Raw genomic sequence first — 16,232 nt, forward strand, 5'->3', positions numbered from 1 at the left:
AACCCACCACCAGCAGCATGTCAGGGCAACAATCGGATCCCCAGCATGCTGCCATGGAGCTACACCACGGCCCATGGCAAATCTCAGCTGCTGCAGGACAATCCCCTGTGGGTGTCAGTGACAAATGGGCCAGCAATGGGCTGAGCCACAGCGGGCTGCGCCCTGCCCTGCCGCAGTTCGCGCCTGCTCTGTAATTATCCCAAGCCGCATCTGTAATTAGTGTCCTGATGTCATGGGGTCAGGCCTGGGCAACCCCACGCGCTCCCCGCCACCCCCACCTTGGCCTCCGGCCTTCAGGCTGGAGATCACAGTCTTCCAACACCATCCGGAGGAGTTCCTGCCCAGCTCCGGCTCCCCGCCAGCATTGCTGCCGGAATCACATCCCAGTGCTGTTCCACAGCCCCCGAGCTGCTTCAGGGTTGGATCTGTCCCTCCGGCCAGCGCAGGGCTTGCTCGTTCCAACCACTGCCCCCTTCCCTGCAGCATCCTACCCGCTCCCTGGATCCTGCCTGGGAAGGAGAAGGGCCAGCCCCTGGCCTCCCGAGCCTCCCAGGGCTGCCAGTCACCGCTTCCTCGGCACAGGGAATGCGCTGGAGCAGCCCTGCGGTTATAAATAGAGCGGGAGGAGCAGGCACGTGTGGCCGCAGCACATGCGGGTCCGGCGGTGCCCTGTGGCCGGTGTGGGACACGGGCAGGGTGTGGGGCTGCAGCAGTGCCTCGGGGTGGGACAGCCACGGCAGGAGGGCAGTCACTGAGCAGGGCAGTGTGGTCCTTCTCCAGGGAGATGCCAGCGCTGCGCTGGGAGGATGGAAGGGAGGCTCCACACAGCTGACACGGAGCACCAGCACTTTATTGCAGGGCAGAGAACCACCACACTGCCTGCGGCACACGGGGTACATCGCATCCCTTCCTCTGCCAGCACCCTGTGCCCACCCCCGCGGCTAACACGTGCGTAAGGGCCGGGCAGTGCCGGTAACACTGAACCGTGCATTCAGCACCTCCGAGGGCGCCCGTGTCTTCTGGCCCGGCTGCTGCCCTCCAGCGAACAGGGTGAAGGTGCTGGGCTCCAGGCGCCAGTCCTGCGCCCAGACAGCGCGCTGCTCGGCCAGCACCTGGAAGGTCAGCTTGGCCTCCCGGCCGGCCAGCACAGCCACACGGCGGAAAGCCACCAGCTGCCAGCGGGGCACCAGCACAGATGACTGCTCCCAGCGCAGGTACAGCTGCACCACCTGCACAGAGGGATGGGACTCAGCACAGTGGGACTCTCCCTTGCAGGGGGAGCTCGGGCACATCTGTACCCCGTACAGCCAGATCAGGGCAGAGCAGCTGTGCCCACCTCCTCGCTGTCCCGCAGCCCCGTGTTCTCCAGCACCACAGACACAGAAAGGTTGGCACAGACCGGCAGCACTGGGGGGCTCAGCACCAGGTCCCGATAGCGGAACGTGGTGTAGGACAGCCCGTACCCAAAAGGGTAGAGCGGGGCCTCCTGCCCATAGTACCGGTATGTCCGTCCCTCCATGGTGTAGTTCTCCATCGGTGGCACCTGTGGGACAAGGGCCAGTGGAACAGGGAAGGGCTGGGCGGGCACAGGCAAGAACCACAGCCCTGCATCCCGCAGCTGCTCCAGCCACCAAGGCATGGAAAGGCTACAGGTGCAACCAGCAGCCCTGGCCTTACCTGGTGCATGCCTGCAGGCCAAGTGGCTGGCAGCCGGCCAGCTGGGCTGGCCCCTGCCTCACCCAGCAGGACCCTGGCAATGGCCAAGCCGGTGGCCTGGGCAGGGAAGAAGCAGGCCAGGATGGCCCCTACGCCGTCGTGTGCCTGAGCCCAGCTCACGTCCAGGGGCCCCGCGTTGAACAGCAGCAGAATGACAGGGCGCCCAGCGGCTGCAGGGAGGTGGCTGTCACTGAGAGGCCAGTAGTGGCACTCCTGGGATGGCCGCAGAGTGTCCCACAGATGGGGAACACCTGAGTGGGTTGAAGTCCCACAGAGCCCCTACCCGCCTGCACAGCATCCTGCAGCAGCTCCAGCTGCTGCCCGGGCAGAGACAGGTCACTCCGGTCTTTCGCCTCTGTCTCCACATCTACCCCTGGGTGGGGACAGCCAAGGGAGAGCCCCTTACACCCCTGTGGGCAGACAGGGCAGAGAGGCACCGACCACCTCAGAGGTGGCTCATGGGCAGCCCCTCTCTCCCAGATCACTCCCCTTCCTCTGGCAGTGCCCACCCAGTGCCCTCCCACTCCCACCTACCTGTGCCCAGGCAGACCAGCACCACATCAGCTGCCCTCACCACCCTCAGCAGCTCTGCCCGGGAGTACAGCTTGCACCGTGGCTCGCTGCAGCCCGCTGTGAAGCTGACATTGGCCCCCAGCATCTCCAGCCCCCTCCTGCACCAGGGAAGAGAAGAGGACACGTGCAGCTGTGCCCCAGGGCCGGGGCACAATGGGGACAGCCCCCTTGCCTGGCCACTAGCCAAGGGCCAAGCACTAGCCCCGCCCCCGCCGCCATTTCCCGCCCGCGGTCCCGCTCCCCTCCCAGCAGCAGCCCTGGAAAGTGCCCAGAAGAGGGAAACAGTGACCAGGAGAGGGAGACATGAGGTGGGACCGCGCTGTCTCACCGGGGGGTGTAGATGTACTGAGGATCTGGCACTGGTGCATAGTCCCCAAACAGTACCCGGGGATTGTCAGCAAAGGGACCCACGACCTGCAGCGGGCAGAGGGGTGAGGGTGGGCACCAGCAGCCCTGTGACACCTGTGTGTGGACCCAGCATGTCCCCCTGCCCACCCCCTTGCAGGGGCTCACCGCGAGGTGCTGGCCAGACAGGTCCTGGGCCCGCAGGGGCAGTGTCCCCCGCACGTTCTTCAGCAGCACAAAGCTCTTGACGGCAGCTTCCAGCGAGAGGTTGCGGTGCTCGGGGCTCTGCACCACACTCAGGTCCAGGGAGCTGTAGGGGTTCATGGCTGGGGGGTCAAACTCCCCCAGCCGCATCCGTGTGTAGAAGAGGGGCCGGACTCGGTCACGCAGCATCTGTGGAGACCCCAACCCAACACCTCAGTTGTGACTGGCAGGGGCAGCCCAGGCTCTCTGCCCACAGCCCTGGTCCCACTCCCCTCAGCTCACCTGCAGTGTGATGTTGCCCATGGCCAGAGCCTCAGGGATGTGCATGAATACGTTGTTCCTCATGCCATAGGAGAGCTCCAGGTTGCAGCCAGCGTTCACCGAGGCTGCCGTGCCAGGGAGAAAGGAGAACTCCCATCATGGCTGTGTCATGCCTGGGGACCGACCCCATGCCCAGCCCATGAGCTCACCAACCGCTGTCTCCAGAAAGCTGTGTGTGTAGTGGTGCCCTAGCATGATGAGCTCCACAGCCCCCTCGTCGCTCACCACGTAGCCATCAAAGCCCCACTCGCCACGCAGGATGTCCGTCAGCAGCTTCTTGTTGGCACAAGCAGGAACACCGTTGATCCTGTTGGAGAGGGGATGGGGCAGCCAGGAGAGCAAGGCACTGGCCATGCCAAGGGCAGCCCAGCCCATGTGGCCCCCGCCATGCTCCACACCTGTTGTAGCTGCACATGAAGCTGTAGGAGCCAGCACGCACACATGCCTGGAACTGGGGCAGGAAGGTCATGCGCCAGTCCCGCTCCAGCACCTGCAAACACCATGGCAGAGTGGGGTCAGCACGTGGAGTGTCCCCTGCCCTCTTAACACCCCCTGCCCCGCTGTGCTCACCTTGGCATCGAAGCTTAGCCTGGAGACGGGGATGTTCTCAGGGCCTCCGTGCACACTGAAGTGTTTGCAGCCAGCACTGGCCTTAACATAACGGGGGTGCTGACCCTGAAGCCCCTGCACAAAGCTACGGGCCAGCTCCCCAATCAGGAATGGGTCCTCCCCATAGGTCTCCTGTCCGAGGCACAGGTGGGTCACCTCTGGGAGCCCTGTCCCCACATCCCCACAACCTGGCAGGCCATGGCCATATCCAGCTGGTCAGCCAGGGTCCTTTGTGGCCCGATCCCAGCCAGGGATCACCCGCCCAAGCTAGCACCTGGTTCCTCCCCCACAGTGGGTGCCTCATGATGTTCAGGACAGGGCTGAAGCAGCTGAGCCCGGTGTGGTCACTGTAGCGGCCAGCAGCAGCAAAGCTGTTGTGTTTGGCTCTCACCTCGGTGGCCGTGGCGTTGGCCACACGGTAGATGAGTTCTGGACTGGGAGGACAGCACAGGGGTGTCAGGGCAGCATAGGCAACGGGGGACCTGTCTCACCAGGTGCCATCCCACACCCCTGGTCACCGGTGCTGGTACCTGAAGGCGGCGGCAAGCCCCAACGCCTGCGGGAAAGCTGTGGCCCATCCAGGTGCCTCGCCGTCGCCCCGCAGACACTCCGTGTTCCAGTTGTAGGGCGCGATGCCCAGCCGCGGGATGGGGGGCGCGGGGCCGTTGCCCATCGCTCCCCCCCTCGCCACCTGCAGGGCAGCGGCGCTGAGCGGGGAGTCCCGCGGGGGCCTCGGGGGGGTCCCGCCGCCCCCTCACCTGCAGCACCAGCTCGGCGGGGCTCAGCCGGCCTAGCAGGTCGTCGAGGCGTCGCTGCCAGGGCAGCGAGGGGTCCCAGAAAGGGAAGGAGGGCGGCTGAGCCCGGACCGCCCCCGCGCACAGAGCCGCGCTCAGCACCAGCACCCGCAGCCCCAGCGCCGCTGCTGGGAGAGCTGTGCACGGCACGGCACGGCTCGGGCCCCGCGATCCGCACGGCATGGCACGGCTCGGCTCCCAGGATTTGCACGGCATGGCCCGGCCCGGCTCCCGGGATTTGCACAGCACGGTTCGGCCCGGCCCCCGTTCCCCAACCCCCGCAGTGGGCGCGGCGGGGCGGAGCGCGCTGCAGGCGGTCCTGCGCCCACCGGACGGGGCGGAGCGCGGTCGGACAGGACGGGTCAGGGGGGCCCGGGGCTTTGCCAGGTCCCGGCCGCCCCCCGGGCCGGTTTGCGAGATTCACCCCGTGCAGCGGGGTCTGTATGCGGGGGGCGGCGAGCCCCGAGCCCAGCACAGCCCGGCCCCGCCGCGGGGACAAGTCGCGGCTTTTCGGTTCCGCCCGTCTCCCGGAGCATCTCCCGTGTGCGGGCGGGAACCGCCAGAGCCGCCCGGCGCCGTCAGACCGGCTCTCGGTGCCCTCGGCTGCAGCGGGGCCGGCTCGGCCCCTGCCCGGGGCCGGGGAGCAGTAACGGCTACGCTTGGGAGGGATCTCCTGTGCTCGCTGGGCATTGCGGCACGACACGGACTGAGATGCCAGCGCGGGTGCCCTATGTGCACCTCATGGCCCCCGGGTCAGCACGGAGGGACACTGCCAGGGACCTCTGCAGTGACCTGGGACACGGTGTCTTCTTAAGTTGGATATTAGGAAAATGTTCTTCCTCGAGAAGGTGCTGGGCACTGCCCAGGCTCCCCAGGGAATGGGCACTGCCCCAAGGCTGTCTGAGCTCCAGGAGCGTTTGGATAATGCCCTCAGGCACAGGGTGGGATTGTTGGGGTGTCTGGGTAGGGCCAGGAGCTGGAATCCATGGTCCTTGTAGGTTTGTTCCAACTCAGGGTCTTCTAGGATTCAATGATCTCCATCAGCCACCAGCACACTGGGGCCACTGTGGTGGTAGAGCACAAGGCGGCATTTGGGACTGGGAGCAGGAGGGGATCTGGCACTGCAGAGCTGGACACAGGGAGCACAGCCATGCCATCAGCTCACTGGCACAATGGAGGTGCTGCTGGCAGCCCCGCAGCCCGGGACAACCACACCACGCCCCAGTGCCAGCCCGGTGCCCCGCAGCTGCCTGTGTCCTGGGGATGCAGCCATGTAAGGCAATGCCAGCAGGTCACCGATCTCGGCCGGTCCCCACGCTCCCGCTCGGCGGTGACAGCGAGCCAGCTCCCAGCTGCTGGATTCCTGAGCAGCCAGCAGGAGTGGGGCGGTCCCCCAGTGCCCACAACAAGTCCTGCCCCCAGAGCACCACCCCCGGTCAGGGTTCAGTACTCGCTCAGTGACAAGTCTGGGATGGGGACATAATGGCATAAATAAATAAACAACAGAAGATTAAAGAAATAAGTAAACAATGCCTGGCACTCTCTGGGAGTAGAACCTGGTGCACCGGGGTGCCATGCTGGCTTGGAGAGAGTCAGGGGAAGCTGGGTTGTTCCAGGGAATATTCCCTGCAGTTCCTGCAGCCCCAAGCCAGCCTGGTTTCTGTGACAGTCTGTCCTTTGCCCTGTTCTTGTGGGGCCATTTGCGGCCTCACAGGGTAGAAACCTGCTTGTGTTCCACATTGAGCCACAGCCCAAGGATCCGAGCTTGCCCAATCCTGCCAGCACAGGCCTTGCTTCATCTATCCAGTTGCCCTTTCCCCAGGAATCAGCCCCTGCCGAGCCCCTGGAGCCGGGCAAGGAAGGCACGGAACAGGCTCCCCAGGGCCTGGCCCTGGCAGAGTTGAAGGAGCGTTCGCACAATGCTCTCAGGAATACGGTGGGATTGTTGGAGTGTCCTGTGCAGGGCCAGGAGTTGGACTGAATCCTTGTGGGTCCCTTCCAGCTGGGGATAATCCACGATTCTACTCCGATTCCAAGGTGGCAGTGTGGTACCAAGGTTGGAGCAGGAGCACAGCCCCGGTGCGCCGCGAAAGGCCCCTTTCCCGTGGGGCTGGGGGGCCGCGGGGAGGCCTGCAGGGACCCGGCAGCACGTAGAGAGCAGAACCGGGGCCACCATTGAGTCACCGGCCGGGCAGGGGCCGCAGGCTGGCTGTCGAGGGCAGCGGGAGCGGCGGGGCCGGGCCGGGCCCAGCACGACCCCGATGGCGGCGGCGCCACAGTGGAGGAGGGCGGTAGCGCCCCCTGGCGGCGACCGTGGCCGTCACCTCACGCCGGTATTGGGCGGTGCCTCACTCGCATGTTGGCGCGCGATGCAGTCTGGGATTTGTAGTTCAGCTGTGCGCGCGGGGGGGCGGACGGCGGCGCGGCGGGGACTGCGTGTCCCGTGGTGCCCCGCGGTGTCCCGGGGATCCCTTGGTGCCCGCGGCAGGCGGAGCGGCCGGGCCAGGCTGAGCCGGGCGGACACGATGTCGCGGCAGGGCGGGCGCGGCACCGAGAGCAAGAAAATGGTAACGGCGGGGCCGGCGTGGCGAGCGCATGGCGTGGGGCACCCGGGGAACCGGCCCGAGGCGGGGGTGATCTGGCCCAGGCCGCAGTGCCCGGTGCGGCGGGGCCGGGCAGCCAGCAGCGGCACCAGGCGCTCCCGTTTATGGGAAGTTGGCACCCAAAACGCTTTCCTGGCGTGTCTCGCTTCCCCTCTCCAGCTCATTCCGCGTTATCAGCCCGGCTGAGTCAGGAACTGAGAGTTGGAGCCCAAAGCTCCAGAGCTGAGCTCGAATTCTGGGTCAAACCAGGTCGAATTAATTAATTTTTAATGCAAAATAAGTAATAAAAAATAAAACCTGGGGTCTTCTCGCTCTTTGGCCGTGAGGGGGGGTTGGGTCGGGCTTAGCTGCCCTCTCTTCCCTCTCCACACCCCAGGGGATTCTTTTCTAGGGTTCCAGCTCCTTAAATACAACGATTTTGTAAAGCATTGTGTTAATTCACTGGAGTTCTGACACTTCCGTAGCCATAAAACAGATGCATTTTGTGGAGTCTGTACACTGCTCTGCAGTGTCAAATAGTAAAAATACTGGGAAAGCTTTGGGCACTTCAGTTACATCAAATGGGCTGAAAACGAAAAAATTTTCCAAATATGTCTTGTTGTAACAGCTTAAGTTTCCTTTAATAACAACGTCCCAGCAATAAGTGAGATCAGCTCTGGGTGTGCTGGCTGATGGTGGCAGGTGACACTGCCATGGCCTCACACGGTGACAGCACCTCAGGCTGGGGACAGCTGGATTCCCTCCATCCATCCCCATCCCCTCTCCGCCTCTGTCTTTACTAAAACAACTGAAACCATTAAAACCAACACTCCCTGTTCTACATGTCTGTTAAATTCTCTGCCAAGTCTCTGATTCCAGCTGAGCCAAAGGAACTTCCCCCTTGTCCTTCCAGTGATGTGAATTGCCCAGTCTTAAGTTCTCCAAGGAAAGAAAATTTTTAAGTGAAACCCCCAAAGAACTTGTCCATTCTTTAGATCCAAAGTGGGACAACAGCTCCAAGCAGTCCCTCTGGTTATTTTCATGTCTGAAGCCTTTTATCATTGTGAATGGCAATTCCAGAATCCCAGACTGGTTTGGGTTGGAAGGGGCCTTAAAGTTCATCCCATTCCATCCCCTGCCATTGCAGGGACATCTTCCACTGTCCCAGGTTGCTCCAAGCCTTGTCCAACCTGGCCTTGGACACTGCCAGGGATCCAGGGGCAGCCACAGCTGCTCTGGGCACCCTGTGCCAGGGCCTGCCCACCCTCAAAGGGAGGAATTTTTTCCTAATCCAGGAACAAGACAAGGTGGAATTCCCTGTGTCCTCTACAAACCCAATTTCTATTTGTTTGGGGGTGTTTCCTCTGTGTGTTTGTTGTGTCTTTGTGTGAACTTACGGTGATCTGTGTTGTCACTTAACTCTGATCTTGTCTCTTTTCCCTCCCTGCCTGCTGCTGCTTTCATTCGCTAGTATTGGTATTTGCCATTCATTTCACCTTCTGCCTCTCTGCAGCTCATGGTAGGTGACAGATCCCAGGTCAGCCCCTGTGATCCCTCTGCATGCCAAAACTGACAGCAGAAACCAGTGCTGGGGGTTTGTTTGTTCCCCAAAACGCTTCCTTTTGCAGAATTTTGCTCTGCAGTCTGTAATGACCTTGTTAATCACTGGTCTGGCTTAATGGCTCCCAAAAAATGCTCTTTGATGTCATTTGAGGGTGAGGATTGAAAGTGGTGGCTGGGAGAGGAGAATTTTTTCCTTTTTTCACAAATTTTCTGCAAATCTGACAATTGTGCAAAGAAAACATGAGTGACTGGTTCTGGCCAGTCCCAGGACATGCACAGCACCTGAGAGCTGAGCTGGCCTGGGCTTGGCCTCTCTGAGCCTGTTCTGGGTCTGAGCAGCTGACTTCAGTCTGTGAAGCAAATTCTGTGTCTGGACAACTTTCTAGGACCAGATGAATCCTTTTTCTTGGTAGAGAATTTCATAAATCCCTGAGTGGAGGAGCATTTTGGGCCTGTTAAAAGGACCAGAGCTGGAGCCTATCGGGCACTGCCCGCTTGTAACAGGTTCATGAAACAGAGGGAAGAGTTTGAGTCAGATCTCAGCTCTAGGCCAGTGCTTGAGGTACATTCAGGGCCCTGGCATGGCACCTCCAGCTATCCTGGAGGTGTTGGTGTCTTTCCCAAAATCCTAAAATGCTTTGGGTTGAAAGGGATCTTAAAACTCATCCAGTTCCACCCACTTCCAAGGGCAGGGGCACCTTCTAGTAGCTTGCCCCTTCCTCCAAGCCTCATTCCAAGGAGAATGAAATTGTTGCCAGAAATGGAGCTGGGATCTCTCCTCATTAAACTGGAGCTGGGATCTCTCTTTATTAAACTAGAGCTGGGATCTCTCCTCATTAAACTGGAGCTGGGATCTCTCCTTGTTAAGCACCAGATTCCTTTGAGACAGCAGGTCCCTGTTCCCCTCTCGTGCCGAGGTGGCGGCGCTGGACTTGGAGGCAGCGGAGCCCGGGCGGGTTCTGTTGGGTGAATTTTCTTTTCCTGTGCACAGAACTCGGAGCTGTTCACGCTGACCTACGGCGCCCTGGTGACCCAGCTCTGCAAGGACTACGAGAATGATGATGATGTCAACAAGCAGCTGGACAAAATGTGAGTGCATGCACAGGTGGGAGTGGATCTGCCCTGCTGGAGCTGTGTGGGAGCTGGGATCACAGCAGGGATTGGTTCCTCAGGTTTTAGCTTTTCTATTTTTCAGGTTCTGTGCTGCTTTAGTGGGTGGTTCTGAGCTTCATATTAGGGGATGGTGAGCTCTCTGCACAGAGCAGGGAGACAAAACAATTCCTGCTCTAGCTGGGGACCAAGGACAAATAATCCAAATTTCAGGCCCAAAAGCATAAACAATGTGGGCTGAAGAGAGAAAAACAGAAGGATGAGACTTCGTAAGCTAAAGCTATAATTGGACAATTAACTCCAATATGCAAATGGAGCAGAACTGATAAAAGTGAGAGACCTCTTGACCAGTCGTCTGTTTTTTTGTGACCATTTTGGGTTCATCTTGGGTGTAGCCCTGGCTGGGCTCTTGCACAGCCCAAGGTGGATCCATTGAGGCTTTTAATAAATCCCTGCTTTATTCTTTAACTCTGTCTAGTCTCTGTTCTAGCTCAGCCTTCACCAGGCATCAGGATCACAGCAGGATTACAGCCACATCCCTGTGCTGCTCCAGGAGCAAAACCTTGGCAGGCTGAAGTTACTTAACACTGACATTTCTCAGACTTTGCTTCTTCACTCTTCTCTTTTATAAATATTGTGTTTCTGAAGCTGTTGCTCTGGTCCCTTCACAGGGGTTACAACATCGGTGTCCGGCTCATCGAGGACTTCCTGGCCCGTTCCAATGTTGGGAGGTGCCATGATTTCCGTGAAACTGCAGATGTTATAGCAAAAGTAAATGTCCAAGCACTGCTTTGTCAGGTTATTTTTTGGGTTTGGCGTGTGGGGATGGAATATTTGCTACTCACAGGACTGTTCTGGGAGTTTGATGAAGATTATGGGGAGGGGAAAAAAAAATGCTTTAGCCCAAGTACTGCTGGCTGGTGGGAACTGGAAGAAAGGAGAAATGTTTGCAAACCCCTTGAGTAATTTTACAAAGATCAAAGCTGTGCTATTGCCTCAGCTGTTCTTATTCCTCCTGTTTGCCACAACAGATTGCATTTAAAATGTACCTGGGCATCACTCCGAGCATCACCAACTGGAGTCCTGGGGGTGATGAGTTCTCCCTGATCTTGGAAAACAACCCCTTGGTGGACTTTGTGGAGCTCCCTGACAACCACTCAACCCTCATCTACTCCAACCTGCTCTGTGGGGTGCTGCGAGGTGCCTTGGAGATGGTGAGCCACATCTCCCTTCCCTTGGGATGGGTGTATGGACAGCCAGGTGTCAGCAGATACTTGAGTTCTGGTCTGTGCTTGTGACTTCTGGGTTTGCTTTGGACTTGAAACGCATTCCCAGGAGAAGGGCAGAGCTGCAGGAACACTTGGCTGCTGTCATGTGTGGTAGCTGAGGCCCAGAGGTTGTGCCTGAGCCCCTTCATCTCACAACCCGAGTTTAAGCACATCTCCCTGAGTTTGTATGAAGCTCCAAAATCATCACTCTGCAACTGCTGTGAGCCCTAGCTGGGAATTGGCTGGAACAGCTGTGTCTCAAATTTAGGACTGTGTAGAGCCCTGTATGTCATGTCATGCCCTTAGAGCCCTAAAGCTGGTGCTCCAGGATCATTCAGTCCCTGGAGAAGCTGCTGTGAAGAGGGAGTTACCAGCTCCTCTCTGCTCTTCCCTCACTTAGGTGCAGATGGCTGTCGATGTGAAGTTTGTCCAGGACACCCTGAAGGGCGACAGCGTCACAGAAATACGGATGAAATTTATCAGGAGGATTGAAGACAACCTTCCAGCTGGGGAAGAGTGAACCACAGCCCCATCTCCCTGGGGACTGGAGGGACCAGCTGGGTTTGGCCATTAGCTTTCCTCACAGATCCATAGGGATCTCCTGCCCCTGCACACTCAGACTGACTCGCTGACTGTCTCAGATGTTGTTTTCTTCTACTCTCACGTCCATCCTCTGTAGAAGATGATTGTCTGGTTGCTGTTTATTTCCCTGGTTCATTCTGAAGCTTTTTCATCAGGTGATGTCCTTTTCCCTCCCCCTGAGGGCTTCCTAAACTCAGTTTCCAATTGTGGCCTGAGCTGTGTGAGAACAACTGCTCAGACTCCAGGAGAGCTCCGGTCTCTTCACATCTGCACTGGTGTTGGAAGGCCAGAATTGGAGACCAAACTACAAGAGCCCACTGATTCCCTGCTAAACCCCGTCCTTCCTTAAATGAGGTGTTTAAAATCCATTTGGAGATGTGTGTAGTGTTTCTGTAGATCAAACTGGATTCCTGGACTTGATTCTGAAGTCACTGACAAATGCAAGCTTGATCCGAAGGGGTGGCTGGGGAGAGCTCCTGGCACCAGGGCAAGGGCTGCTCTGCTCAGGGGGCTGTGGCACCACAGAAATCTGGGAGTCCCATGGCCTTTCCATTTGTCCCTTCCCTCAAGGTGAGAAGCCTCACCTTGGGAATAGAGGTCAAGCTCCAGTGGAACATATTTTACATGGAGAAAGAGGGCTAAAATGGCATGGCAGCTCCACAGTGGGCACAGCCCAGGGCTGCAGGAGGAGTCATGGAGTGAGGACCAAAGTCAGACTGAGGCCTGGGAGGTGTTAAAAACATTTCAGGCTCTGTCCTGGTGTTGGAGGATGTAAAGCCTGCAAGGTGTGAAGGCAGTGCTGGGGTTTGTTCTTGCACACTGGTGTTTTGGCTACAGTAGAATTTCCCAGTTACTTGACCTGTGGCACTTGCTGCTCTCAAAAATAAATACATTAAGAAATATTAGATAACAAAAAGCAATGATTGGAGCATCAGCTTCCTCTGCCACCCAGAGCCAGAGAGCACAGTCAGGCATTAGGTTCCCAAATCACTTCACATAGCATGAAGGCACAGCCCCTCGAGGTCTTTGTGAGCTCCAGAATTTGTGTTGGTTGATGCCTGAATGTGAGGTGAGAGGGAGCAACCCACTGCTTGTGCTGCTCTATTTTGGCTTTCCTGGGGGAATGTTGGGTCATCTGGCACTGGGTGGTTTGCCCTGTCCCTTTTTTGCCCCAGAGAGTCCCTTTGGATGCCTTGTGTGACACGTGCCCTGTGAAGGGACAGGCTGTAAGAGCAGTCAGAGGCATGGCAGTGGCCCAGCAGTACCAGGTGGCTGTTGGTGGCAGAGGTGCCACATGGTCACGTTGCAGAGCTCAAAACCATCCCTTATTTTTCATTGTTGACCATTCCACGTCACTTTAAAGCTGCATTTTAGGAGCAATTGCATTAAAAAGATCGTGGTGTCAATTCTTTGGTCTCCTCTTGCCTGTGTTCTGGTGGCGGCTGCTGGCAGGGTGACAGTGGTGACAGGGTGCCCAGGGCTGGCAGGGTGACGGCAGCACTGCCCCAAGAATTCCTGGCTGCTGGTGGGCCTGGAAGCTGCTGCCTGGAGGAACCTGCCCAGCATTCCACACACGGCGGGACTGGGGGCAGACACTCAGTGTGGCTGGCTTGGGGTCTGTGAATCCACTGTGTGCTCAGTGCCTGGGACTCTGCCACCAGCCTGAGGCAGCTGCTGCAGAGCCAAAACTCTCTGTGGGCATTTACAGTGGCAAAAAAATCACCTGGAGGGGCATCTGAGTCTCCTCTGCTGCCAGCTCAGTGCTGCTCCATGGCTGGCATTGGCTGTGTAGTGCTTGTGCCAGGAGTGTGGAGACAAGGAGCAGCAAGGGCTGCTCTCCAGGAGCAGTTTGTGCTTCCCTTTCTTGTGTGAGTGCTCCCCAGGAGCCCTGTCCTGGTGGGATCTCTGCTCTGTGCTCATGGGCATTCCCTGCTCCAGGGTCACCCTGCAGTCACACTCCATCCCGGGCACTGAGTGCCCAGGGCTGTGCCCCAAGATCTGCCAGCCCCAGGGATGGGGAAGTGGCAGCTTTTGCAATAAAGTGGTGTACCACGTGCTGCTGGCCTGGCCAGGAGTGGGAGCCAGGGCAGCCCCAAACAGTCCCAACATGCACCCAGCTCCTGAGGCTCTGTCCCAGAAGGTCTGGGAGAGTGAGATCCCTTGTCCTCACCCCTGCAGAGAGTGGATCCTGGACTCCTGCTCCCAGCCCCTTGGAAATTCAAGTAATTTGCTGGGGCGACAGGGTCAAAGCCAGCCCAGACCTTCTGGAAGAACAAAAAGCAGAAATTGCATTAAGTAAATTAAAACTGTCTACTACTGAGCAGCTCGCTGCAGACAAGGGAGAATATGCAAAAAGCTCTGTTTGGAACCTACTAAATATTACCATGTGCTGTTTATAGGAAACAAATGGGGAAAGGCATCTGCATCAATAAACCCCAACATGGCTGGGCTTGGACTGAAGCCTTTCCACGGCTCTGGGTTATTGAATACCCGTGGCTTTCATGTGGTGCCAGCCCTGACCCCTGACACATACCGCGGAGGGGAAAGTTGACTTGTGGGAATAATAGACATTCCTAGGGAGCGATTTAACCTGGCAGGAAAAGAGGCAACTTCCAGCCTTTCACATCCCTGCGTGATATTGGAGATGACAATAGCAACAAGTCAAGGGAGGGACAGGGGATGTGGGGTGGGAGTGGTGCTGGAGAGCGATGCTGCAAGGACCCCAGTGCCTGGGGGGAGCCCCTGTGCAGCCCTGTGTGCCCTCACCAGCCTGGCATCAGCCACTATGGCATCAGCCCCAGCACCGTGTCCCAGCCACATCCCAGGCTCCCACAGCAGCAGGATGCAAGAACTTTGGTTGCTGCAGTGCCTGTGGAGGTGGAAGGAGCTTTCCAGCCCTTGTCCCCCCTCCTGCAGGAAAGTGGGACATTGGCTGGTCCTGATGGAGCACACTGGCAGGAACTGAAGGTCAATGTGTGACTCACAGGGTCCAGGGTGAGGGTTTAAACCAGTTCATGTCCCCAGTGTGGGGACATCCTGGCCAGTGTTGGAAAACCTGGACAAACTGGCTGCTGCTCCTGGCTGGTGGCAGCCCCAGCCCCACTCCCCACTCTTGCACCAGCCATATGCAGGTGGTCCCTTCCTTACTCTCCAATGGGAGGCAGAGCTCCCAGCCCCCCTCATGTCACCCAAAACAGGGTAGGTGACATCCCTGGGCACTGTCCACACTCCACAATGCAGCACTTGCTGAGGGGACAGAGATGGTGCCAGGAGAGGATCCTGGATGGGACAAGAGACTCTCTCTGGGAAAGGAGCATTTCCAGGCTGGTGTCCTCACTGCCGGGGCAGCTCCCACAGCTTTCAGCCAGATGTGCTTGGCCAGGGTGCTGGGCACTCGCTGAGGATGCAGAGGGTGTTTCACCCCCAAGGGCTCGTGCACGGGGGACAGGGCTTGTTGGCAGGGCTGGCACGGTGCCCGTGGCCCCAGGCAGCCAAGGTGAGGGTGAAGCCAGCAGGGACAGGTGGGTACCAGCCCCTCAGGGGGCTCTGGCCCTGTGTCCTAAGCACCTGCTACATGCAGCTGTGGGATACTCGGGGTGTGGGTACCACTCAGGTGTGGATCCAACTCCTCCCAGATGCCCAGCTCTGACCAACTTGGCCGAGCATCTCCCCCTGCCTGGCACCACACGGGCACCAAATCCGTGAGAACCTGTTCTCTGGCTGATAATGATCTGGCGACTTTGGGTACCTGGATGTTTTTATAACCCTTCCTGGGCCCCTGGGCCGGCTGCAACACGCGTTTGGCTACCCTGGAAGCGCAGGCAGCTGACAAAATCCTCCCTCAAGGCACAGCCACGCTGCACCCCCCTGCCCTGGTCCAAAGGCAGTTTCCAAAGCTGGGAATGCCTCTGGCAGCAGCGCAGGGTCAGGGCAGCCCTTTGGCGATGCTCCTTGGCACCCGCACCCCCGAGCATCCCTTGCCAGGGTGAGGAAGAGGAGGAGGTGTCTGCAGTTCCTCCCTCGGGTCAGAGGACACAGGAGCAGCCCCGGCAGCGCTGTTCGGAGCCGAGCCACATTCTGGTGGCGTTTGGTATTTGGGGTGACGGGAAGGAAGCTCCATTGTTCCTCTTTTATTGTTTCGCGTTTCCTAAGCGGGACGGGCACCCTCCTCCCACGCTCTGCCCGGCTGCGGAGCGGATCCAGCCCTGTGAAAGCTAACACTGCTGAGTGCCGGGCCAAGGGAAATGCGGGGACAGAATTGTCCTTGCTGCAGCACAGACACGTGCAGGGATGGCCGGTGGCTGTGGTAAGGACAGGGCTCCTCTCAGTGCCCTCCTGTCCTGCTCAGGTCTGTGCTCCCGTGGTGCTTTTTGTGCTAAATGTGGCCGTGCAGCTCACAGCAGCCCATTATTTTCTGCTCTTCACTCTGCTTTGTGCCCATGTCCTGGGAATTCCTGCAGTGCAGCTCCCAGACCCTGTGGTGCAGGGATTTCCTGGCTGTGAGCTTGGATTTTTACTTCAGGAAGGATGTGGGAACCATCCTTTGGTACATCCTTGTACCCCCA

The 16,232-nt window shown here is 58.6% G+C and overlaps 2 protein-coding genes across 2 annotated transcripts; one reads left to right on the forward strand and one right to left on the reverse strand.

Moving 5' to 3' along the window:
• Positions 1-832: 832 nt before the first annotated feature.
• Positions 833-5,098, reverse strand: LOC103822644 (uncharacterized). Its single transcript, XM_030233701.2, is given in 16 exon segments — positions 833-1,229; positions 1,337-1,543; positions 1,678-1,886; positions 2,000-2,089; positions 2,251-2,387; positions 2,618-2,703; positions 2,803-3,027; positions 3,121-3,224; positions 3,309-3,466; positions 3,558-3,649; positions 3,730-3,900; positions 4,043-4,202; positions 4,299-4,459; positions 4,527-4,845; positions 4,847-5,067; positions 5,069-5,098. Coding segments are annotated over 16 exon segments (2,658 nt in total). The 3' UTR covers positions 833-941.
• Positions 5,099-6,979: 1,881 nt separating this feature from the next.
• Positions 6,980-13,073, forward strand: TRAPPC3 (trafficking protein particle complex subunit 3). The gene is made up of 5 exons (XM_009097578.4): positions 6,980-7,129; positions 9,699-9,796; positions 10,489-10,588; positions 10,849-11,031; positions 11,486-13,073. Exons 1-5 carry the CDS (start codon positions 7,088-7,090, stop codon positions 11,603-11,605), a joined length of 543 nt encoding a protein of 180 aa, XP_009095826.1. The 5' UTR covers positions 6,980-7,087; the 3' UTR covers positions 11,606-13,073.
• Positions 13,074-16,232: the final 3,159 nt, after the last annotated feature.

The sequence above is a fragment of the Serinus canaria genome, chromosome 23 (assembly GCF_022539315.1).
Source record: "Serinus canaria isolate serCan28SL12 chromosome 23, serCan2020, whole genome shotgun sequence".
NCBI lineage: Eukaryota > Metazoa > Chordata > Aves > Passeriformes > Fringillidae > Serinus > Serinus canaria.

Coding starts and splice junctions, on each gene's coding strand:
- TRAPPC3 (XM_009097578.4), top strand. CDS start 7,088: ATGTCGCGGCAGGGCGGGCGCGGCACCGAGAGCAAGAAAATG. Junction 7,130..9,698: donor GCACCGAGAGCAAGAAAATG/GTAACGGCGGGG, acceptor TCCTGTGCACAG/AACTCGGAGCTGTTCACGCT. Junction 11,032..11,485: donor TGCGAGGTGCCTTGGAGATG/GTGAGCCACATC, acceptor TCCCTCACTTAG/GTGCAGATGGCTGTCGATGT.